The 25,095-nt window shown below is 43.5% G+C and overlaps 1 protein-coding gene across 2 annotated transcripts in view; it reads right to left on the bottom strand.

Annotated features, from left to right (window-relative positions):
• Window positions 1–25,095, bottom strand: part of TMED5 (transmembrane p24 trafficking protein 5) — a 518,850-nt gene that overhangs the window by 448,849 nt on the left and 44,906 nt on the right. Inside the window, exon 4 of one of the 2 annotated variants that reach the window (XM_082265813.1) lies at window positions 21,148–21,997. The exons of the other annotated variant lie outside the window; for it this stretch is intronic. Within the exon in view, the coding sequence (XP_082121939.1) occupies window positions 21,779–21,997 (219 nt within the window). The 3' untranslated portion in view covers window positions 21,148–21,778. Of the gene's footprint in view, window positions 1–21,147; window positions 21,998–25,095 lie in introns of those variants that run through there. 2 annotated transcript variants of the gene reach the window in all.

Raw genomic sequence — 25,095 nt, 5'->3', positions numbered from 1 at the left:
TCTTCTATGCAGGATGTGGAAATCTTACAAGCGGACCTGAACAAAATAATGGGGTGGGCAACTACATGGCAGATGAGGTTTAAGGTTGAAAAATGTAAACTAATGCACTTGGGCGTCAGAAACACGAAAGCAAGCTACTCACTAGGGGGGAAACCTCTGGGTGAATCTAAGATGGAAAAGGACCTGGGGGTCCTAGTGGACAATAGGCTTGGCAGTGGCATGCAATGCCAAGCCGCTGCAAGCAAAGCCAACAGAATAATGGCATGTATAAAAAAGGGGATTCATTCCAGAAATAGAGATTATTCTCCCACTCTACAAGACTCTGGTCCGGCCACATCTGGAGTATGCTGTCCAGTTCTGGGCACCGGTCCTCAGGAAGGATGTGCTGGAACTGGAGAGAGTCCAGAGAAGGGCAACAAAAATAATTAGGGGAATGGAGGGCATCGGCTATGAGAAAAGACTACAAGCATTGAACTTATTCTCTCTGGAGAAGAGACGCTTGAGGGGGGGGGGGGGGGGTATAAAAATACTGTACTGGTGAAGACCCTAGCATAAGGAACAAACTTTTTAGAGAAAGGGAATACAATAAGACACGTGGCCACTCACTACAACTAGAGGAAAAACGGTTTAACCTTAAAATAGGTAAGGGGTTCTTCACTGTCAGAGCAGTAAGTCTGTGGAATTCGCTTCCACAAGCAGTCATATCAGCGGGGAGCATCGATAGTTTCAAAAAACTATTAGATAGGCACCTTAAAGACCACAACATACAGGGGTATACAATGTACTAACACACACACATCATAGGTTGAACTGGATGGACTGATATCTTTTTTTCAACCTCACAAACTATGTAACTATGTAATCTGGAGGGGCTGAAATTCTTCTTTTCAGGGGTTTGGAAGATAACTACTAAGGCAAATTGCTCCAGTTGGTTTGAAGGTGGTTACAGTTCTGTGGACTTGGTTTCCACAGGTGAGAATACTGCCCATTGAAATCTTGAAACTTTTGGCCAGCACGGCTTGCTCTGGATTATTGGATGAACCAGTTGTAGATTCAATTCGACAATGCCTCTACAGTGGCATATATTCAACCACCAGGGCGGCACCAGGAGTCGTGCAACTCTGTAAGGGAACCACATTCTGTCTGGGGCAGAACGACAGGTGCTGTCTCTGTCGCCAGTACATATTCCAGGTATAGAAAAATGATGGGGTTTTTTCCAGTCATCAGCAACTAATGTTGGGACCACGTGGTCCCTGCTTTCTGAGACTTTTTTTGGCAATCCGCCAACTTTGGGAACTCTGCAGGTGGATCTAGTGGATTCCAAGTTCTACAATATGTTGGACAGGTTGTGTCCAGAATGAGAGTCCCACTGGCAATAGGGGTAGATGCACTGGTAACACCTTATGGACCAGTTCTCCCTAATTGACGCCTTCCCTCTTTTTCCACTACTACAGCATCTTTTGAGGAAAATCCAGGAGGTGGTAACACTGATAATAGTGTTAGCTAAATTAGCCCAGGAGGGCTTGACATAGCCTTGGACACTTCCAGTCTAGCTGGACCTAATGGTCTTGGGTCCTGTTATCTGCGCTCTATTGAGTGCCTGGAAGCCGGCTTCAGGGAGTTTCAATTACAGGGCTTGGAAATATTTTATGCCTGGGGTGAAGCCAGGAAGTGGCACCCTCAGATATGTGAGAAGGAGCTTTTTTTCCTTTCTCCAATCGGGAAGGGAAGTGAGATTGGCCTTCGGTACCATTAAGGGTCAGATTCGTCACTATCCATTTTTTTTTCTAGAGGCTGTTGTTTCTCACTCCTTGATTCATACTTCATACAGGGTGTAACGCAGACAGTCCCACCTGTCAGGCCACCCTTGGTTCAAAAGAAGGTTGCTTGTTTAGTTGCTATCATTTCAGCAAGTGGAGTGTCAGAGATGACAGCTCTCTCATACAAGGAGCTGTTCTTGGTCTTACATCATGATAAGCGTAATGTTGCATCCTCATCCGTCTTTTTTGCTTAGAGTAGTTTATAATTTTCACTTGAATCAGGACAGTGTCTTGCCTTCCTTTTCTAATCCTCAGTTGGCAGGAGTAAGATCACTGCATACTCTGGAGGTAGTTTAGGCAGTCAGAATTGACTTGAATTGTCGGCGCAGGGCAGGAATCTAGGTTTGTGCAGCCGGCAGAGCCCCGGAAAGGGCAGGAGACATCCAAGTTAACTATTTTTCATTGGATCCACCAGGTAATTATTCAAACCTATGGCTTGAAAGGGCATAGTCCCCACCCCTTTTTGGTGAGAGCACTCGCTACCAGGTGTGTGGGGGCATCTTGGGCCATCTGCCATCAGGTGTCAGCGGCCCAGGTTTTTAAGGCCACTACATGGTCTTTGGTTCATATTTTCACCGGATTTTACCAGATGGATAACAAAGCCACGGAGGATACTGCTTGGCCACAGTATTTACCCAGGTGTCAGAATAAGTCCTTCTCAGGTGGCAGTTTCTGTAATTGTGTTCCCCTCCCCTCAAGGGCATTGCTTTAGGACATCCCACATAATAATCATTATGGCTGTTCTGTGTCCCGTGAAGTACAATAAAAAAATTTGATTTTTCTTACAGCTCACCTGTAAAATCCTTTTCTTGGAGTACATCACAGGACACAGAGGTCCCTTCCCTCATTTTTGGGATATTCATTGCTTTGCTACAAAACTGAGGTACTTCCTGTGTAGGAGGGGTTATATAGGGGAGGACTTCCTGTTCGATCTGCCAGTGTCCATTCACTTATAGGTGGCGCATAACCCACATAGTAGATATTATGGCTGCTCTGTGTCCCATGATGTACTCCAAGAAAAGGATTTTACAAGTAAGCTGTAGGAAAAGTCCAATTTTTATTTAGTCTTCCCAGCTATAGAGATAGAGATTCCATCCTGTCCAAGGCCAGAACGGCTGAATCTCTTAAAGTGGATAATGCAAAAATTTCTCTGTTTCCTCATTTTTCAGTGGAAGTACAGAGGCAAAGGGCGAAATTCCTGGACCTCAAAAAAATGTTATGTGCACTCAATGTGCAGTACTTCATGCTGTATCCGGCAAAGCTAAAGATCATAGCTAATGGCTCTTCACATTTTTTTGCTAACCCTACTTCTGCTATGCACTGGCTTGAAAGAGAGGAGCGAAATCTAGTGCAATACCCACCACACCATAAAGATGATGAGCTGACCTTTTTCTTTCTAACATCGGTCCTTTTTTTGTCTGAATTGGGCTATGTGGTGGAGAGGGTTATGACTGTTCTGTTTTTTCCATGCATAGCCGTTCCTGTTCAGCTTATCTGTTTGGTTGGTGTTAAATTTCCTGAGTGTTCTGCAGGTTCACAAGATTGCTTTAAGCTGCATGGACTATTGGCCCTCAGGGCTGCAATGGATGCCCCTACAATATGGTCCTGAGAGGAATTTATTCCCCTTATGTTAAGGGGTATTTTTGGGGGTCTCGTTGGGTCCTGTTGACCCCGGAACTGTATGCACTGTTCATTCCTTGGGATTTTTTTCCTGTTCTTTTTTTTACCTATTTTCTTTTGCAGGTGGGACTGGAATGTATTTATCCATTTCTGACTGTTCTACATCATGACACTAGATGGGGCACTAAACATGTTTTTTCATTTTTGAGAGATAAGTATTCTACAAACCAAGTATTGTAAAGCTAACATTTTGTCTGCTGTTTGAAAATATAGGTTATATTTTACATGTTAGGAGGGTGCCTTCTGGCTTTCCCCTATTTTCTCCCTGTCATCAATATGTTGGCTAACTCTGCTCAGGGCCTGCTTCTCCTTTCTTTGAATGTAAGGGGCTTAAAGCAGAAGTACAGCCTAATACCTTAAATTCTCCCCTGCAATCAATAATGTGAGCAGAGTTCAGCCTTATGTGTCAAACTGAAAAAATCTCAGTTTTTCTACCTTTATTTTGCAGTATTCAGTGCTGTCACATGACTTCAATTCCTCTTCCGGCCGAGTCCAAGAGCAGCAAGTGGGTGTAGTTACTGAAAGCTAGTGACATCACTTCCAGGGAGGGACACTGTTCTGTGTAGCCAGTGAGTGTACACAGAATAGGAGGAGCTGATCATAGTTCCCCGCCCAGTGTTCTCTCATCAGTAAGGATGTATTGTACATCCTAATTCATGAGAAAATTAAGAAATAATTCACACAGGACTCAAGGGGGGGGGGGGGGAACATATACAGTATAGCTGTGTTGGGGGGGAGGCACATATACAGTATAGCTGTGCTGGGCTTTGAATAAAGACTACCATAGGGGAAGAGAGCTGGACAAGGGGGGGGGGAGGCTGGTCAGTGTCTTTGGGGTCTCAGCTCACAGACTACAATGATAATAGTATAGGCAACCACACTAAGTCTACATTTCCACTGGTGCGACTTGTCAGGTGACTTTGGACACAGTCACATGACAAGTCAGCCCATTGATTTCAATGGCACCCGTTCCCATCTATGCGATTTTGAAAATCAGCTACTTTGAAAAGGTACCTGCACTACTTTGATGCAACTTTGATCCAGAGAGTGTAAAGTCGCATCAAAGTCGCACTCTAAATCGCACTAGTGGAAACGTTAGACTAAAGCTCCGTTTCCACTAGTGTGACTTGTCATGCAACTTTGGACACACAGTCGCATGACAAGTCACAGCCCATTGATTTGAATGGCACCCATTCCCATCTATACGACTTTGAAAATCACCGATCTTGAAAAGGTACCTGCACTACTTTGATGCAACTTTTGATGCGACTTTGATCAAGAGTGTGAAGTTAGATTAAAGCTGCGCTCATTCGCACTCCAAACTCGCACGTTAGCCTAGTGGTTTCCACTAGCGCGACTCCAAAGTTGTGCAATTTAGAGTGCAACTTTAATCCAACTTTACATTCTCTGGATCAAAGTAGTGCAGGCACCTTTTCAAAGTCACTGATTTTCAAAGTAGCATAGATGGGAACGGGTGCCATTTAGATCAATGGGCTGTGACTTGTCATGCGACTTTGTGTTAAAAGTCACACTAGTGGAAACGGGGCCTAAAACTCATTACTCACATGTATTGCGCAATCGAAACCGATCTATATCCTTCTAAGCTTTCAACAATGTTCCTTTGTAACTTATTTCTTTAATATGATGCGCCGGTCACGTGACCTCTCTCTTTCTCTTTTTTTCTCTCTCAGGAAAAGCTGCTAGCCTAAACAAGGCTGTGAAGACCTGAGATCATGTTCTGTAAAGGATAGGAGGGATGGTGGCTGGGCAGGTCTAGGCATGCCTGTCTAAGAATGACCGACAACCTTTTCAGGAAGTGAGAAAGCGAGACAATGTTGTCGGTGAAGACTAGGAAGTAGCAGTTTGTCTAGTTTAGATAAGAGACTTTCTAAGCTACACAAGCAGCTAGTCAGAAAATGAAAAATTTCAAATATAAAGAAATTTAACATACTATTAATAGGAAAAATTACATTTTTCACCGGAGTTTCCCTTTAAATGACAAAGTTAAACAAGGTGCAATTTTCCAATATTTTTCTAGATTGAAACCACATTTAGTATGTCTTCAGGAGATGCATTTGCAGCCAGACTGTCCACCTGTTACGCTCCCTCAAATTTCCTGTTCAGCTCCACTCTACATATTCCTCTTTATTGACAGAGATCGTAGATTAGTTTTTTGTTTTTCAAACTTAAGGGCTTCTTCTGTATTTTTGCAGCTATATATGTACCTCCACCCTTCTCCTCAGATCCTCAAGAAACTGGCACAATTTATGGCTCTGCACCCTGGTGTTCCTGTTTCAGCCATGGGAGACTTTAACAATGTTATTAATCAGCAGTTGGATAGATTGTTGATCCATCCAAGATCCACACTTCCCGCTTCTTGTAGAACCCCTTTTGTCCCCTGCTTTCTAAGATAAATCTGTGGGATGTCTGGTGAGGAAGAAATGCCGATATGTGGTACTCCTGCCATTCTGCCTCTCGTAAATTGATTTAGGCTTAGGAAATAATGCCCTGCTCCCCTATATAGAAGATTCTGCATTTGAACCTCACCTTCTTTCGGTTCATTCTCCCTTTTGGGTGCGTTTTAGCTACTGTGGACTCACCCACTCGTTCTTTGTGGCGAATCAACCCATTTTGGTTAGTGCTGTTCCCAATCACCGATAGAATCTCCAGCGCATTGACAGAGTTTATTCAATTTAACATGCATCATTCTGTTAGTGAGGCTATGGGACTCTGTTAAAGCATTCTTGCGTGTCTTCCTATTTGGGAAATTACTGGTATTAAAGCGGTAGTTAACTGCTGAAATAAAAACAAACAAAATAATCCTGCAAGACAATAGCATAATGTGCTAATATGCCTCGCATACTAGCTCCGGTTTCCTCCCACACTCCAAAGACATGCTGGTAGGTTAATTGGATCCTGTATAAAAATTGGCCCTACTATGTATGTATGAATGTGAGTTAGGGACCTTAGATTGTAAGCTCCTTGAGGGCAGGGACTGATGTGAATGTGTAATGTATATGTAAAGCGCTGCGTAAATTGACAGCGCTACATAAGAACCTGAAAAAATAAATTATGAAAACCCTTACAACGAGGCCCCCGCAGCGGTGCCCGGTCACCGCTGAGGGAGCTGACATGTTCCCTCAGTGTCTAATCCAGGTTTGTGGTCTCTGGCGCTGTGAGCAAATGGGAGCCCTCTGTTCCGGCAAGGAGCTCTGAAGTTCCGGCACGATACACCAGACCTTTAGAGCGCATGCGCCGCTGATGTCAGCAGCTGCTTGCAGGGTGAATATCTCCTAAACTGTGCAGGTTCAGGAGATATTCATGTTACCGACAGGTAAGCCTTATTATAGGCTTACTTGTAGGTAAAAATCACCAAGCGGAGTATACAACCGCTTTAAATGCAAATCTAGAGAATGGGAGAACACTGTCCATATTGAATTACAACGTAGGGAGGAGATGTTAGTGGCTAATCCCTCACAAGCCGCTCATAGCAGCTGGGTTGAGGCCCAATCCCTATATAATTTTGCAGTATTATCGTCAGAGGAGAAAAAGAGATACTTCTTTCAACAAAGTTACTTTGAGGAGGGGGAGAACACGGGCCACTTGTTGGCTCTGGTAGCTAGGGCACAGCAGGAGAATTGTTCTAATACTGCGATTCAGTCATTGACTGGTAGTGTGTAACTCTAACTCTGACATTTTGGATATATTTCAGCATTTTTACACTGAATTGTACACCTCCAAAACCCATACGTCTCTTGACTTAACGCTATTTTTGCAAGATTGTTCTTTTCCACAGGTATCTGTTGATGAAGGAGCCGCCCTGGATTTCCCGATAACTATTGAGGAATTGACTGAGGCCCTTGCAGATGCACCTAACCACAGGTGACCGGACTCAGGTGGCCTTCCGGTGGAAGTGTACTCCAAGTATGGGACGGTCCTTTTCCCTCCACTTTTGCGGCCTTACATGAGGCGGCTAGAACATGATATAGAAAAATAGCTTGCGATTTTGCGGAATTAAAAAGATCTTATCCACTTTTGTGGAAAGAGCATGGGGTGCTAGAACAGCATTTTTTCACAGCCCTGTGCTATTGTTGCTCCAGAAGTGGTGTGAGGACAGGTGGGTGGTCCTGCCAGCCAGGAGCTTGGGCGGATCAATATGCATGTCGAGACAGAACCATTCAAGGTCTTCAAGAAACTGCAGAGTGGCAGAACAGCCATCCTTGGTAGCTATAAGACATGCTGGAAATCCCCATCTGGATGTTGCATTCGCCTCTCAAAGCTTGTCCAACAGGGGGTGTTGTGCTTTGCAATGTTCCAGGGTCTCCTTTGCTAGGTCAGCATAAAACGTGATAGTGGCCCTGTTAAATTCATAAGAAGGAATGTCCCTTAGATTTTTCATGATAGCTTCCTTATCCGTGTAATAGTGGAGGCGGCATATCGTATCGATTGGGGTGTCAGTAGAGAGAATTAGTGGCCAGAAGGCACTATGCACTAGATCAAAAGGCAGAGCGGAGGTGATCGGGTTACCTAGAATAGAATTCGCTCTTTGACCTATTCTGCTTTCCACGACCATGTAGTAATAGTAGCCATGAAATTGCGTCCAAAAATGCACAGCAGTGACATTGCATCAAAATCACCCTGCCGTCTCATCAATATCCCTACCACGCACACTGCACGATTGCACCTCAAATCACATTCAAAACAAGATCACACTAGTGTGCACCAGGCCTTAAAATGGAAGTAAACCCATCCATTTAACAGTTTAAAAAAAAAAAAAAAAGTTACATTTCCTACACGTGCAAGATACAGCTGTAAGAAAAAGTATGTGAACCCTTTGGAATGATATGGATTTCTGCACAAATTGGTCATAAAATGTGATCTGATCATCATCATCTAAGTCACAACAATAGACAATCACAGTCTGTTTAAACTAATAACACACAAAGAATGAAATGTTGCCATGTTTTTATTGAACACACCATGTAAACATTCACAGTGCAGGTGGAAAAAGTATGTGGACCCCTAGACTAATGACATCTCCAACAGCTAATTGGAGTGAGATGTCAGCCAACTGGAGTCCAATCAATGAGATGAGATTGGAGGTGTTGGTTACAGCTGCCCTGTCCTATAAAAAAAAACACACACCAGTTCTGGATTTGCTTTTCACAAGAAGCATTTCCTGATGTGAATGATGCCTCGCACAAAAGAGCTCTCAGAAGATCTACGATTAAAGCGGTTGTAAACCCTAAAAAAAAAAAAAAAAAAAAACCTGCAAGACAAAGGCATAATGAGCTAGTATGCATCGCATACTATAGCCCATTATGTGTAACTTACCTTAGAACGAAGCCCCGACACGGACCCCCGGACATCGCTGCGGGCGCTGCCATGATCCCTCGCCGTCTCTTCCGGGTTCGGCGGCTCCGGCGCGGTGATTGGCCGGAAGAGACGGCTCCGGCGCGGTGATCGGCCGGAGCCGCGATGACGTCACTCCCGCGCGCATGCATGATTTTCCGGCAAGCTCCCGGCAAATAAATTGAAGGTCCCCCCGGACCTTCAGAGCGCATGCGCCGCTCGCGCGAGCGGCTGCATGCACTGTAAATATCTCCTAAACCATGCCGGTTTAGGAGATATTATTTGTACCTACAGGTAAGCCTATTATAGGTTTACCTGTAGGTAAAAGTGTAAAAAAGCGGGATACTACCGCTTTAAGGGCTCTTTCACACGGTCCGCCTCCGTAGGCGGATCCGTGCTGCTCAGTGGGGATCGGATTGGAGTGCGGAGAGGGAGGTGTCACAGCTCCTGCTGCTCTCTATGGGGGACAGGTGGACCGCTCTCATCCGATCCGATCCCTGAATGGATGGAAAAATAGGGTTTCCATCCGTCCAGATTTCACGGACAGGATCGGATACGGATGGCAGCGGGTGTCAGCGGAGATGTCTCATCCACTGGGTCGGGTCCCAACCACCCCATCCACCATATCTCTTGCTGTCCACAGATGCAGAAAAAGAGTTTGACAGGGTGGACTGGACCTATATGCGTTTGGTCCTGGAATGCTTGGGCCCTCATATGGCCGGCTGGGTGGGGGCGCTCTATGCGTCACCTGAAGCCAGGGTTAAGGCGGGGGGCTACCTATCCTCACCCTTTCCGATCCGCAATGGCACATGCCAGGGGTGCCCCCTCTCACCATTGATCTTCGCACTGACCCTGGAGCCATTTTTGGCCAGAGTCAGGGCGAACCCGGACATTGGGGGTATCACGGTGGGCCCTACAGAGCATAAACTATCTGCTTATGCAGATGATGTCCTTTTTTACGTGACCATACCGCAGACATCATTGCCAGTCCTCATGTCGGAGTTTAGGGCCTTTCACTCGCTTTCCAACTTTAAGATCAACTTTGATAAATCCGAAATTTTGCCCCTTTCCATCCCACAGGAGATGGCCAGTGCGTTGAAGTCCTCCTTACCGTTTACATGGTGCAACTCCAAACTCAAATACCTTGGGGTCTTTCTACCGGACTGCTCCACGGAAGTTTTTACCCTTAATTACGTACCCCTGTTGACCGTGAGACCTGACTGAGTGGTCCAAACTGATGCTGACATGGATTGGTAGGGTGAATGTGCTAAAAATGAACATCCTGCCGTGGATTCTATTCTATTTACAAATGATACCTGTGCACCTGCCCCAATCTTTCTTTTTAAGCCTCAACAGCATGTTCATTCTTTTTGTTTGGAATGGCAAACATCCCCGCCTGGCTTTTGGCCTTATGCAGCGCTCCAAGCGGGCTGGTGGGCTGGGGATTCCCATGGTCCGGAGATAGTATGAAGCGATAGCCTTACAGAGGATCCTGGACTGGCATCACCATGTCCGGAACAAGTTATGGGTCCCCATGGAGAAATTCATGGCAGGCAGGAACCTATCTCATGCCCCCTGGCTCCTAGGAGCACATAGGGGCTTCTCCCCACGGGTCTCCCCGGCCACTGTCCACATCTTGCAGGTTTGGGATGATGTCAACAAAAAATTACAGTTGTCGGTAGCGGTCTCTCCACTGGCGCCACTCGGGGGTTTCCCGTGGTTCCTTCCTGGGGAGGATGTTTCCTTCTTTGGAACGTGGGCGTCGGGTGGTGAGACACGCTGCAGACGCTTCGTTAAGGAGGGGAGGATGCTACCCCTCTCTGAACTCCGAGAATGCTATGGGAGATTCCCTATGGACTCATGGCGATACCGTCAACTTACTCACTTTCTTCGTCCATTATTGGATTTAACTCGCTCCCCAACGTTGATATCTCCATATGAGAAGCTCTGCATCTCCAAGGACCCGATTCAGCACTCCATAGCGCTGCTGTACCGGCTTTTATGTCCAGAGGAGAATGCGTCCAAGCCCTTATTTGTGCGGGAGTGGGAGAGACCTACAGTGCACCTTCTCTGAGCAACAACTGAACCACATGTACCACCTGACCTATTCTAGCACGGTGGACACTAGGATGCAGGAGAATGGGTATAAGATAATGACCAGATGGTACAGAGTGCCGTCCCGGTTCGCACAGATCTTCCCGGGCCTGTCGGACTGCTGCTGGAGGGGCTGTGGGGACCGGGGTTCCTTCCTACACATTTGGTGGGAATGCCTGCTTCTGCGGCCATTCTGGCTGGACATACGGGCACAGGTCTTGGCGATCCTGAACGAAGACATCCCAGATGATTCGCGGCACTTTCTGCTGCACGTGCCGTGCCGTCCATTCCTCTTAGCAGATATAAAAAGAGCGTGCTGCCAGATCTATTGAACGCTGCCCGCCTCCTGGTTCAGATATTCTGGAAACAGGCGGCTGTACCTGATCGGGTTGCCTGGATAAAGCTAGTAAACGACATTATGGCAGCTGAGGAGTGGATGGCCCGCTGCAAGGATTGCTATGACAAATTTTACGTGAAATGGGCAGTATGAATACATTACACAGCTGCTGACTCGGGTGGTCACGCCACTCCTCCTCTGGTTGCTCCTGCTCCTCACTAGATGTCTGCCACCAGCGCCTGCCATACTCGGCGGCGGTGCGATGGATTTATCTCACAGTCATGCCCTCTTGTTAGAGACTTGAGACCCTTAGACTTCCCCTCTTCCCCCACTGTCTTTCTCTCTACGTCTCCCCCCTCTTCCCTTCCCTCCCCTTTGGATTCTTTTCTCATCTGGCCCACCTCTACCTACAGCCTTGGTTTACTAGTACTTCCTGTAGGTGCCCTGACGGTCCTGAGCACCTACCATGTTGATTGAATTGAATTATCTCCTAGATGGGCTATTGCCCCTATTTAATTCTCCCTAGATGCTCTGCTCAGGGTTTTTTGATTTCCTTTATTGCATTAATGCCATGTTTCATTGTTAAGTGCCTTTTGAGAATTGACTCACCTTTGTCTTGTGATCGGTTTTTGATTTTACATGTATGTCTATGAAAATTTAAAATAAAGATTACATAAAACAAAAAAGGCTTTGACAAAGCTGGCCGATCGCAGAGCAAATGCTGTATACAAGCTAAAGGCAATACACCACACAACAAGCACTTGCTGTAGATCCACATTCAAATGAAAATCGGTGCTCAGTCTTATAAGATTTGGTATTTTGACCAAGGTAGCAAAAAAAATGCCTCAACCAGCTTCTGCATTCATTTATCCATGGCTATATTAATGAACAAAACAACACCTTTGTTATTAACTTGCTGTGGTATGCTTAGATTACCGCCACCTGTACAGTGCAACAAAAGCATAGAATCCTCTTTATAAAGAATGTGTTGAATGAATAGGACAAGAACTGACCCAAAATTTAACAAATTCTAACTATTTTATATAAAAGTTATTTCTTATGACTGTCTACTCCATCTAGTGGCCATAATTCAGTATTCTTTCTGACTGAGATATTTCACTAGAGGGAGAGAATGATCGTATAAAATCATCATATTACGTGAAGAAAAAAAAAAGGTAAGAATTCAACAAGAATGTCTGTCACATTGAGCTAAAAAGAAAAAAAAATTATTTATATTATATATAAATAAACCCCTTAGTTTTGGCTTTGCATGCATGTATGTATTATTGAAATGCACATTATCGCTTATTCCCTGCGCTCTCCACTAATGGTGTTCAAGTCTGTCAAGGTAGCGTTACTGAAGTTCTTTAAAACAAAAAAAAAAAAAAAAATGCTGGAATGTCTATTAAAGTGTTCCTATACAATATTACCAAGCTGCAGAGGCTATTCAGCTATCAGTCTTCATGCTCCCTATGTGCCACAAATTTGGTGAACTGCAGCTCTGTCCCACACAGTGCTTTTCCTCTACAACCCATTGCGACTGGTTTTCTTTACAATATAGCAATTGGGGATAGGCTTAAAATGCAGGCCGAGGCAACAGGTTCACTTTAATTCCATCTCAAGTTGTCCATATTCACCTTTTAGGAGTCCTGTGTAAGCTGAGGTTTGCTCTAGTTTGAGCATACAGAGGGTTGAGGGCTCTCCCTGCCCTCAAAAGGACAGCTCTGGGCCAATCACAAGGACAGTCCCAGTGGATGACTCCCATCATACTGGAAGTACCAGGTATTTACTTTGCTCCTAGCAGAGTAGTGAAGGAAAGACAGGGCAGGTGTTGCAGAAAAGGGAGGCATAAAAGCAAAGCATTTGCTTTCCCTTCCATATTTGAAAATGCTAGTTAACTGGCCATTAAGCCAATCCAATAGATTAAATATTCACTTAGTAAATCCAACCCCTCTGACATGGAACAAGTAAATTAAGCTTTGACTTAAAAGTGCTTGTAAAACCTTCCATATAGCCAGTAAAGTGACTAACCTCAGGTGATCACAGAGATAAAACAAATCCTCCTGCATAAGTTGTATCTGTTTATCTGCAGTATCTCTAAATCTGTTCAAAATCAAGAATTGATAAAGTTTGTCTGAGCTGTCAGAAAACAGGGGGCCCCTAACTGAAAATTACACTCTGCATAACTCAGTGAGGGGAGCTCTGAAAGCTGATTGGAGGGGAGGGACCGGACAGGACAACCCCCTCCCTCATTGATTACATTATCAGGAAACAGTGTAATGTACACAGAGAGCTCAGTACATCTTCCATACATGTCAGAAGACACAGTGCAGCACACATACAGCTTTTAGTTTTTTGTTTTTTTTTTATGCTGGTCATACACGTATCGATTTTCAGATGAGAATATTCATACGAAAAATCTTTGTACATTCACTAAATGAAAGAATGTCTTAACATTTCACTTGCTTTTAACATTCAGTTTTAAAATGAATGTAATTTCTGAACGAAAACCTCCTACACTTTCAAATTCCTTTGACCAAGAAGTTTTCTATTCTGCTCCTTTGAAATTTCGAAAACAAATGTCGATTTGACCCCACTAATGATTTGAAAATGGAATGAACAGTCCTAAAATGAACATTATTTTTTTTTGTTGGAAGGAAGACATTGTTTTTGTATGGCCAGCATAAGTAACAGCAGGTGCAGGTAGCTTTTATCAAGCCACCTGTCTATGACAAGGGAAGTCTGTCATACATAATATATTACAGTTCTGTCTGAAAATCTGCACAACAGTCTTTAATTTTATTTTCTCTTTAAAATAAAATGTGATCTCTGAGTCTGATGATATTTATCAGATTTGACCTCTAATAGTATATACAGTATAGCTCTTCTGTCTGTTATTCTCAGAGTGGATTAGAGATTTTGCTCCCTACCCATATAGTTGGTTATTTATATTTACCACTGCATATAGATATTTTGGAATAAATTGTCAATTATACACTACACTTTTTTTATTTTTTAAGGTTAATATCTGATTAAGCAAAACAATCATCTTTTCTGAAAATAACTGTTAGTTGCAGCCCTACTCTGGATAGAGACAAGTACACACTATAGATTGATATGCTTTGTTCATTTTTAATTTCTGAGGTTTACAACCTTTTTATCTGGCTGCATGAATATACCAGGTGAGTGTCTAAGTCAGGGATCTTCAAACTATGGCCCTCTAGTTGTTCAGAAACTACAATTCCCATCATGACTAGTCCTGCCTGTGAATGTCAGAGTTTTACAATGCCTCATGGGATGTGTAGTTCCACAACAGCTGGAGGGCTGTAATTTGAGGATCCCTGGTCTAAATACAGACTTCAACTGATCAGAATGTCAGCAAGGGAACTTGAGCGCTCTCACATGCAGATCAGTAAAGGCAATATCCAAAAATTAAATAAACTATTACACTAACTGTTAAAACATTGTGGATTCACAAGAAATGGTAATTTTCCATAATGTCAAGTGCTATGTGCAATACTTAATAATGCTTATAATTGCAATTAATTCCAGAACTCATAGTTAAATTGTGCTCCAACAAAAACAGTTGATTAAACATGTGTTCCAAAGTCCACATTAAAAGTGCTCCGACAGTTTATGTAATATCCTCGCATAAAATGGATATGTGGTTTCAAATTCCCCAAATTTGAGAAGAGGGAAAAAAAAAAAAAAAGTGTCCTTATGCAATATAAATGAATCAAAAGTGCTTGTGCATCACAACCGTGCTCCAACACCAAAAAGATTGGCCGCTTATCACAAATTGATCCCACATAGGAGATCATATGAACATAACCAGGATCACATCTAAGGGTTAGTTATCAGCCGACTTCAGAAGGTTGGGATGGATCCAAGCTCACGTGTCACTCATAGCGTGTTATAATAAAAGCAATGGAGAGGGGCTCATAATGCATTAGCGTGTATATCACCATTTATTAAAAACAAAAATGCACTTACAAAAAACAATTGCTTGTATAAGACAGACAAACATTAGTAGTGCACAGGTGCCTGCATAACGGTCCGTGCGTGTTGATGTCATGCTACTGGCTCCTGGGTTTGGAACCACATAACTTTATGCAAGGAGATTACATGAACTGTTGGAGCGCTTTTTATGTGGACTTTGGAACACATTTAATCAATTATTTTTGTTGGAGAACAATTTAACTATATAAAAGTTCTGGTATTAATTGCACTTATAGGCATTTTTGAGTATTGCACATAGCAATTTACATTGTGAATCAGCACTGTTTTGACATTTAGTGTGATGGTTTACTTAATTACATTTTCGGATATAGTAATTTTTATCATCCTACCAGATCACCATTCCATGGTTAAATATTTGATATTTCTTAGTATTCTACGTTTTCTAAATGCAGCAGTTTTACACCTTTATACGTTGTAGAATTTTTTTTTTAACAATATCAGTAATAGCAGCCTAAGCTTTTTTTCTCAGCACAAGTTTTTTCTTTTTTTTTGTGTGTGTGGGGGGGGGGGGGGGGGGTCACCATCTCACGTATGCCTAAAGTGCTAGGTATATGCTAAGACTTGGCAGTGCAAAGTCCCACACCTTCTTACTACAATGTTATAGCTGGTGAAGGGCGCGCCACAACATTCAATGGGGCAAGTAGAGGAACGGTCATATCCAACAAGAGGCAGAACTGTACACTAAAGGGGAGTTATCACTGGCAAATGCCCAGAGCAAACGATTACCACTATGATAAATATCACCACTTTTATTACCCTTATTTTTTTTAAAGAACAGCTGGCTAAATATTGCATTCACCCATCACTATATAGAAGACTTTGTGTATAGGTAACAGATGTACTATATACTGTACATGGTGTTCTACTAGAGATGACCAATTTAAATTTGCATTTACGTTAAATCCATGTCCACAAGAAAAATAGCCTCCAAGACACAATGGGGTTGATTTACCATAACTGGTTTCTATGCAGAGCTCCACCATATTTTACTACTCCAACCAGCTTCCAGAATTTTTTTTTCAAAGCTTAATTGAACAAGCTGAAGTTAGAAGCTCATTGGCTACAATACACAGCTGCACCAGATTTTTTGCACTCTTCAGTTTAGCAAGGCCTCTTTCACACATGGGAGTCCGTCTGCGGACTCAGTTTTTCTCAGAGGGGGATTGATCCGCTGAGCAGGCAGATGGCAGATCTGTCTCCACGCCATGTGTGGAGACAGCTGTCAGGTCCCCGCTGTTCTCTATGGGAGAATCAGGTGAGAACAGACTCATCCGATCCGATGGATGAATGGAAAATAGGGTTTCCATCCGTCCAGATTTGATGGACCGGATCGGATGTCAGCGGACATGTCTCCCCTGACATCCGATGCCCCATAGAGATGCATGGGGCATCCGTTCAGATCCGCTTGAAAAACTGACAGCTGGATCTGAACGTTCTGCTAGTGTGAAAGGGACCTTAACCATCCTCAATGCCTGAGTTCTTGTAGCTTAAGTATACTTTGACTTGCAGATTGTCTTTATAATAAATGTGTACAATAAAAACCAACAGCACCGGTGGTTAAAGAATCATTTTTATTAGAAATGTAAAAATTCAGTAATGGCAATATCCAAGGAGATTGTTTGACCTACATTGTCTAAAAATCTAGTGCATTCGAGGGACAATACCCTGCAAGTAATATAACCAGACAGTTTTGTTCTTCATGTTAAATATACAGGTACTTCATATGTTGCTGCACCCTTGAGTACTAAATTAGAGAAAGTTCTGAAAAAATATATTTACTTTGGAATTTGGCCAAACAGGCTGTTAGGAACACAAACCGTAAATTGAAAAAAGGCATGCTATTATCCCACAGGCTCATAGTAAATCAACCAACTACTCCCTTTTTATTTTGCTTTGGTTTACCAACAAAGGGAGTGTTTGATTGCCTGCGATGACCAACACCTATATTTCCTTCAGACAGTACATTGGTGCATGCAATTTTGGCTGTTTAAAGTGGACAGCGACTTGGACAACAGATAATAGCCTGAACACTGGCACTGGCCCTTATTGGGCTTCACTGATCAGTCAAGAATTTTGCAGCTAATATGACACTATTAGCATCTGCTAGTAAATACCAGCTGTGGACCAGGATCTGTGATTGTGCTCCAGAGTAATTTAATTTCTTCAACCCAAAATTATTCTTTTGCTAAAGTCTTTTTGGAAACTCAGGTTTTGGGTTCTCAGAAAAGTGGCAAACTGATTCCAAATGAAAGCCACTAAAAGACTGAATACTACTACACCTCAAAAAGTCCTCATAAAAAAAAAAAAAACTGGAACAGGGAAGGTCATTTTCAGATTGTATCAAAAAGTGACCATGTCACGCACTGTAACTGCATATCACTGTTTAACAACCAAACATTCATATTTATTCTTCTGCTTACTTGGGGAGAACACATGACTTTTGGTTAACCTATTCGGGTTTGAAAGTGCAAGTTAGCAGCAGGCACAACCCTCTTCTGACTCAAGGTCAAAATAATCTATAACAGGTCTTTTAAGTAATGAAAGCCCGCATCCACATATATAACAGCTTTTCTTAACCCTGATTCTCTGGGGTTGCCTTCACTATGTGTTCCATGTTGCTTCACAGATAATAAAAGCTTCGTGCTTCCCGATAGTAGCGCTGCTTTTATTTAGAAATTTGGTAAATCTACAGTTGGCAGCCACTGTACTAAGTGCACAAAAAACACAGGGTCTCTTGCAGTGTTGGCCAGTGTCTGCTGGTCAGTGGATCCAATATTAAAACCATGGGAGGGATGGGTGACTGAGCTGTTCATGCCTTCAGCTCCTGTGGTGGCAGGAAGTTTCCATTGCACTGCCTCAGACATGCAAACCAGAAACCTAGGCACCTAAATTGTCCAGTGCTTTGCCAAACAAGGACAGTACCACTCTGACTTTTTGTACTTAAGCTATGAAGAGGATAAGCAGACATGCTGCAGATATCTCTAGTCCCAACTCATCAGTGAAAAATAATGATTGGACAAACAATGTCCATTGCTTGCAGGAGATTAAAGGCAGGTACGTACATACTATAGGAAAATTGGTAGTGCAAATGAGAAACAGCGCAAAAATGGTGTAACCAACCTCATGGGATGGTCAATGTGCCAAATAATTGAATAGTGATCCAAAAATTATATAAACATAGGTATTCAAAATAATATCCTCTAATGGTGTGATTCAAACTCCCAATAGTGTGGATAATCAATTCCAATAAATCAAAATATATCAAAATATGCTGACTAATAGTCCAGAATAATAATAATAATAGTCCCAAAAAATTGTGTACAGCAGGTAGCCAGTGAAAGTTATATATAGAGACAGCCGAATAAGGTGCTCAAGTGCTGGAAAACAAACACATGCTGCAGTGGTGCGATGCTACAGTGGATGGTTCCTCTCCCCAAAGGTGATTCCACTTACCGGACAGCGTGGACCCCCAGACCGTATGGTGTAAGGGTCTCACAGGCAGAGTCCGGTATATAATTCGGGCAGTGGTCCTTTAAACCGGGATGGTGGCCAGTATGGATCCCCTAAGCTCTCTCAGCAGGTATTAGCCATATAGAAGGGAAGAAAGGAATTCCAATAGCGTGATACTGTGTCATTGCTGATATCAGTCTGAGGCTGATTAACTTGGGTAAAACCAGCCTGAAGTTATTTGTCTTGGGGTAAAAGGTTCGACTTACCCCCTATGATTCTGCTGGTAACCATCTCAAGCTTGCTGCTCAACAGGGTTTCCTATCAAAGGGGATCTTGCACATTAGTTGTCCCGTCCAGATGGCATGTCTCCTCACACTCTCAGCCTTTCCGTTGTCAGTGGGAAGTACAGCAGCAGAGGTCTGTACTTCCCACTGACAACGGAAAGGCTGAGAGTGTGAGGAGACATGCCATCTGGACGGGACAACTAATGTGCAAGATCCCCTTTGATAGGAAACCCTGTTGAGCAGCAAACTTGAGATGGTTACCAGCAGAATCATAGGGGGCAAGTCGAACCTTTTACCCCAAGACAAATAACTTCAGGCTGGTTTTACCCAAGTTAATCAGCCTCAGACTGATATCAGCAATGACACAGTATCACGCTATTGGAATTCCTTTCTTCCCTTCTATATGGCTAATACCTGCTGAGAGAGCTTAGGGGATCCATACTGGCCACCATCCCGGTTTAAAGGACCACTGCCCGAATTATATACCGGACTCTGCCTGTGAGACCCTTACACCATACGGTCTGGGGGTCCACGCTGTCCGGTAAGTGGAATCACCTTTGGGGGAGAGGAACCATCCACTGTAGCATCGCACCACTGCAGCATGTGTTTGTTTTCCAGCACTTGAGCACCTTATTCGGCTGTCTCTATATATAACTTTCACTGGCTACCTGCTGTACACAATTTTTTGGGACTATTATTATTATTATTCTGGACTATTAGTCAGCATATTTTGATATATTTTGATTTATTGGAATTGATTATCCACACTATTGGGAGTTTGAATCACACCATTAGAGGATATTATTTTGAATACCTATGTTTATATAATTTTTGGATCACTATTCAATTATTTGGCACATTGACCATCCCATGAGGTTGGTTACACCATTTTTGCGTTGTTTCTCATTTGCACTACCATTCACTAAATCACTTTGATTTATGCACAGCAGCACTTTTGGTTATATTTTATTCAATACCATAGCGCGGCATTAATTTTCCTTGCACCATATAGGAAAATTGGGCCAACGATTGTCCAGTTTTCCTCAATGTTTCACAGCAAGTCAAGACCGAGGAAGGAAATGTACGAAAATTTTCGAATGACAGTCTTTTTTTTTTTATTTATTGTTTCTGTTCACATACAGTCTTTCGTATCGAATTCTAGCACTAAAAAACGGTACACATTAAAACAAAAATCTTCGTTCTGTTCATGTACTAGAAAAATTCTGGAGTTTGTCCCTTTGGAAATTTTCATTTGCAATGTCTGAATGGGATGTGAAGTTGTGTACACACTATACAAAAATTGAACAATCGTGCCTCCTAAGGAATTGGTCCTCGGATTTTCTCATAGTGTGAACCCCTTTAGTCTTCTGCAAGCGATAGACAGTCTTCCACTCGGGTTGTTTTTCTTATACAAAGTTTGTGAGCACATTAAAACTGGGCAGAGGTAGGAGGAGCCTGTGGGTACAATCTAATCACCAAAAATGACTTCCTTGAACAGATATTGCAAAACATGGTCAGAGTACAGGAGAGGGCATAAACTTATTTATGGTACTGGAGGAAAGGGTTGAGAGCAGCCATTAGTGATATTAAATCTAAAAAGCTGCTTTGACTGCCATAATAACCTTATCCTCAACACTGCCCCCTGCAGGTTTACCGCTCTGTCCAGTACCGCAGAACCTCTTTTCTCCGGTGTTGAATTACACCCAGTTTTTTTTACCACCCACTTTCTTTGAACCCAGGATGTCAAACACCTACACCCTAGGGAAACCTAAAAGCAACCTTCCCTAGGCTCAAAGGAATATGCTGCAAGTTGTGGCATCACTCTTCAGGGCCCTCCCACCTGAGCAGGAATAGCAACCCGCTTGAATATGTGACCAGTACAAAAGCAACTCAATGCACACAAAAAAAAAAAAAAAAAAAAAACCACACAGTGGAGACTGGCTACTCTTCTCAGATAGACTTGGTAGGTCTGCAGACAACCACAGGCCTAAAATCACTGCCCATCAATTATCTGTATATTGAAAAATAAGATCAAATGTAGTAAATGATGTGTTAAACTTTTTAGAGATGCCAAAACCCTTGTTCAGTCAAATTCTACATGCCTCTATTTATAGGATAGCAAAGGGACAACAGAGAACTAACTGCACAAGCAGGTCAGAATTTCCTCTCCTGGTTTTATATTATTGCAATAGATGTTCACCTCTATAATCTCACAGTAGTAAATTTTTTCCTCAAGTATAGAAAAGGTAAAATGATTCACAAATGTGCACTTTAAAAATAAAAGTGCCTTGTGCACTAAAGTATACAAAAGAAGGCCTGTCTGCTGCTCATAGCAATATTTTTCATTCTCTGCACTAAAAACATAAAAAGAAAGTTAATTTGCTGTTATAAGCACCAAAGACAGAATTTAATTCATGCACTTTAATACATGAGGCTGGCCAAAACTACCTTAGACCTTGAATGGTTCCAATATCCTACAAATGTCTCCATATAATGGGTTTGACGGGACTGCAGATGTTACAAATAGTCCAGTGATACTTGTAGAAAGAAGTTTAAGAGCAAAAGAAGATTCATCCTCCCCCACTGTTGTCCAGGAGGTGCTAAAGACCAAAACTGTACCACGAAAATAAAAATTAAGAAAAAGCATAACTCTCATGTATAAAACATCCAAGTGTAACAAAGTCCCCCTTACGATTAAGTCTATTTTCCCTCATAATTTTGGCACATCTCCTCTCTGGCGATCAAGGTCTGCTTTTCCTCTTGTCCTCAAATAGACTCTTCAGCAAATACACTTGAACAACAGACACTACAACCATCACCAGTAAGTTGACCGTAGACCAGAAGTTAACCCGGTCATTGTTGCTCTCTTGGATGTTGCGATCACGTGCCTCAAAGGCCTTCAACAGAGTCTGGATCTGTAAACTTTTGCCAAGTCTTCCCTTCACACTGTTAATAGTTTCCTAGAAAGAGGGAAGAGATATTATGCATGTCATCATGGTAAAGTAGTTATAAGGCTGCCATATACTGGAAAGTATTTGCAGGAAATGTGATCAATCTGGGAATCACTTTTAACAATCAATCTATGTAAAGGTTAAAGTGGTTGTAAACCCTCATATACCCAGTGAAGTGAGTAGTCTCAGATGATACACAGATGAAACAAATCCTCCTACATACGTTTTACTTGTTTGTTTATCTGCCGTCTTCTCTTGTCTACAACCCTTCAAAAGAGAACGATTGTGATCTGCATCTGTCAGGAGGAATACAGAGCAGGGGGTGGAGAGCTGCATTGGATGATTCCTAAATGGATGAAAGGGACACCCTCCTCCACATAGGCAGAGGAACAAAGGAACATGCAGAGCTGCATTCTGAATAGACAAGCTGCGTGGGCGTCACTAAAGCCCCGTACACACGTACCCTTCGTCGGCCGAACGATCGGCCGTCTTTTGTCCAGGGCTGTCGTGTCTGTTGAAAACTGCAAAAGACTGCACACGAATTTTGTCGGCCAACAACAGCCGACTGCAGAAGTGATGTCATGTGATGGTTAACTTTCCTTGTCTTTTTTTCTTTTCTGAGCATGCCCAGTCTTGCTAATCTGCTGTCTGTCGGCCGAAATCTGTACTGACTGGCAAACAATCGGCCGTTCTGGTGACGGCCAACAAATATTTTAAAGTCTGCACGACAGATTCTGTTCGGCCGAAAATGCGCTGTCGGAAGCATCATACCAACAAGCCTACAATCGGCCGATCAGTCGGCGGCCGAATATTTACGGCCGACAATCGGTACGTGTGTACGGGGCTTAATTTTCTCTCATGTGTCCGGAAAACTTCTCAGTGACTAATGCGGATAACAGAGGAATGAAGACCCAGAAACACTTAGGCTCCGCTCACAGACATGCAAATTGGATGCATTTTGAACTGCATCCGATTTTCATGACATGTGAATTAAACAGGCTTTCTATGGAGTTGGTTCGCGTTGTACGGTTCAGCTGCAGTGCAAGTTCACTGCGAATTTAATGAGAGTTCTGTGCGTTTTTTTTTTTTTTTTGAGCACTGCAGTGTGGTTCAGATGCAAATTCCAGGCTATTGCCTTCTCTGGAAACATCTAATTTTGGCTCTAATTTATGTTCAAAACTGATCCAATGTGCAATTCAGGTCCAGTATGGATTTTAAAGGGGAACAGCCATGCCAAAATAAAGAAGAAAAAAAAAAATGGCATGGGGTTTCTAATTCTACCCATTTACCAATAAAGTGTCAAAAAGACACATTTTTGACAATTTCTTTAATAAAATACAATGTCCCCCAATGTAGATCCATCAATTCCACCACCACCACTGGACCCGGAAAAAAAAAAAATTTAAAAAAGCTCCGCCCGCAACGAAGGCATACACCGGCAAAGCAGGCAGACAGTGGTATAGCCTTCGCCACGAGCGGAGCTTCCTTCCCCCCTTTTTTTTTTGTGGTCAGGCAATCTAGATGATGGATCTAGATCGGGGGACATGGTTTTTAATTTTTTTTACTTTTAATAGAGGAATTTGCAAAAACTGCCCGTTTTTATTTCTCTTTTTGAAACTTTTTTTTGGAGAATGAGTACTGACTCCTAAACTTGGGGGGGGGGGGGCAAGGATTTGGGGGGCCAAATTCTAAAAGAGCCTTCTTCCCAGGGTTGTGGGGATAAGGCCCATCAACATGGGGACAAGGTGCTTTGGGGAGGGGGGACCCCTCCATGTTGAGGGCATGTGGCCTGGCATGGTTTAGGAGGGGGGGGGGCACAGTTTTTATTTTGGTGTGGAGTTTCCCTTTAAATCCATACCAGAACCGAAAGGCCCTGGTATGGATGGATGGGGGGGGGGGTTAGGGAGGGGGTACACTCCACACCAGTTTTTTTTTATATATATATATATATATATATATATATATATATATATATATATATACACACATACATACACACACACACACATTAACCACTTACCGCCCGCCCGCCGTCATATGACGGCGGGACGGTGCGGCTATTATCCTGGGCGGACGTCATATGACGTGACCCAGTAAATGCACGGCAGGCGCGCGATCGCGGGCGCGCCGCCGTGCACTGCCGGTGTCGGCGTGTCCCCGGGACACAGCCGGTCACCGGCAGGGGGGAAACAGCCAATAGGCATGGCTGTTTCCCACGTGATCGGCTGTGTTCCAATGACACAGCCGATCACAATGGAGGCGGCCGGGAGATGACCGCGCATGCGCGATCGGGAGCGCGCAGCGCGGTCATGTCGGTGGCACTGTGTTCCGTAGGAACACAGCTGTCACCGGCGGTAGTAAACAGTCACTGACAGTGACTGTTTACTAAGTGATCGGCTGTGAATCCATTCACAGCCGATCACAAAATGTAAACACAGAGCAGTAACTGACTGTTACTAGCTCTTCTCCCCTCATACAGTTTCCAGTATGAGGGGAGAAGAGCTAGAAATAGTGAGTTACTGCTCTGTACACATGTAAAAAGTAAAATCACACTAAAATCACAGTAATAAAGGTCCCCACACAGTCCCCAGCCCCCCCCAATGTCACCTGTCACCCAACAGTCACCTCATCAGTGCCCAGAAATTGACACCCATAACGTTCACATGTGAGCGCAGCGATCGCGGGCAAAATCACCGCGATTCTGCCCGCGATCCGGAAATCATTGCAAATTGCGGGACGCCTGTGCGTTGCCCGTGATTTGCAATAGCACCCCAAACGCTGTGCGATGTTGCCGCCATTTCCGCCTGCCAAATCGCAGTAACATCGCGCAAACATCGCATGACGCCCAAAAAAGTACAAGAGTTTCTTTGGGGCGTCATGCGTTGTTTGCGTGATGTTACCGCGATTCGGCAGGCGGAAATCGCAGCAACATCGCACAGCGGGCAACGCACAGGCGTCCCGCCATTTGCAATGATTTCTGGATCGCGGGCAGAATCGCAGTGATTCTGCCCGTGATCGCTACGCTCACATGTGAATGTAGCCTAAAGTTCACCGGTCACCAGAGACTGCCATCAGTACCGCCGTGCACCATCGCCCGTCACCTGTCA

Source organism: Pelophylax lessonae (assembly GCF_965119305.1).
Source record: "Pelophylax lessonae genome assembly, chromosome: 8".
Taxonomy (NCBI): Eukaryota; Metazoa; Chordata; class Amphibia; order Anura; family Ranidae; genus Pelophylax; species Pelophylax lessonae.
The sequence above is the reverse complement of the archived record's forward strand: the minus strand, read 5'-3'. Positions and strand labels throughout refer to the sequence as shown.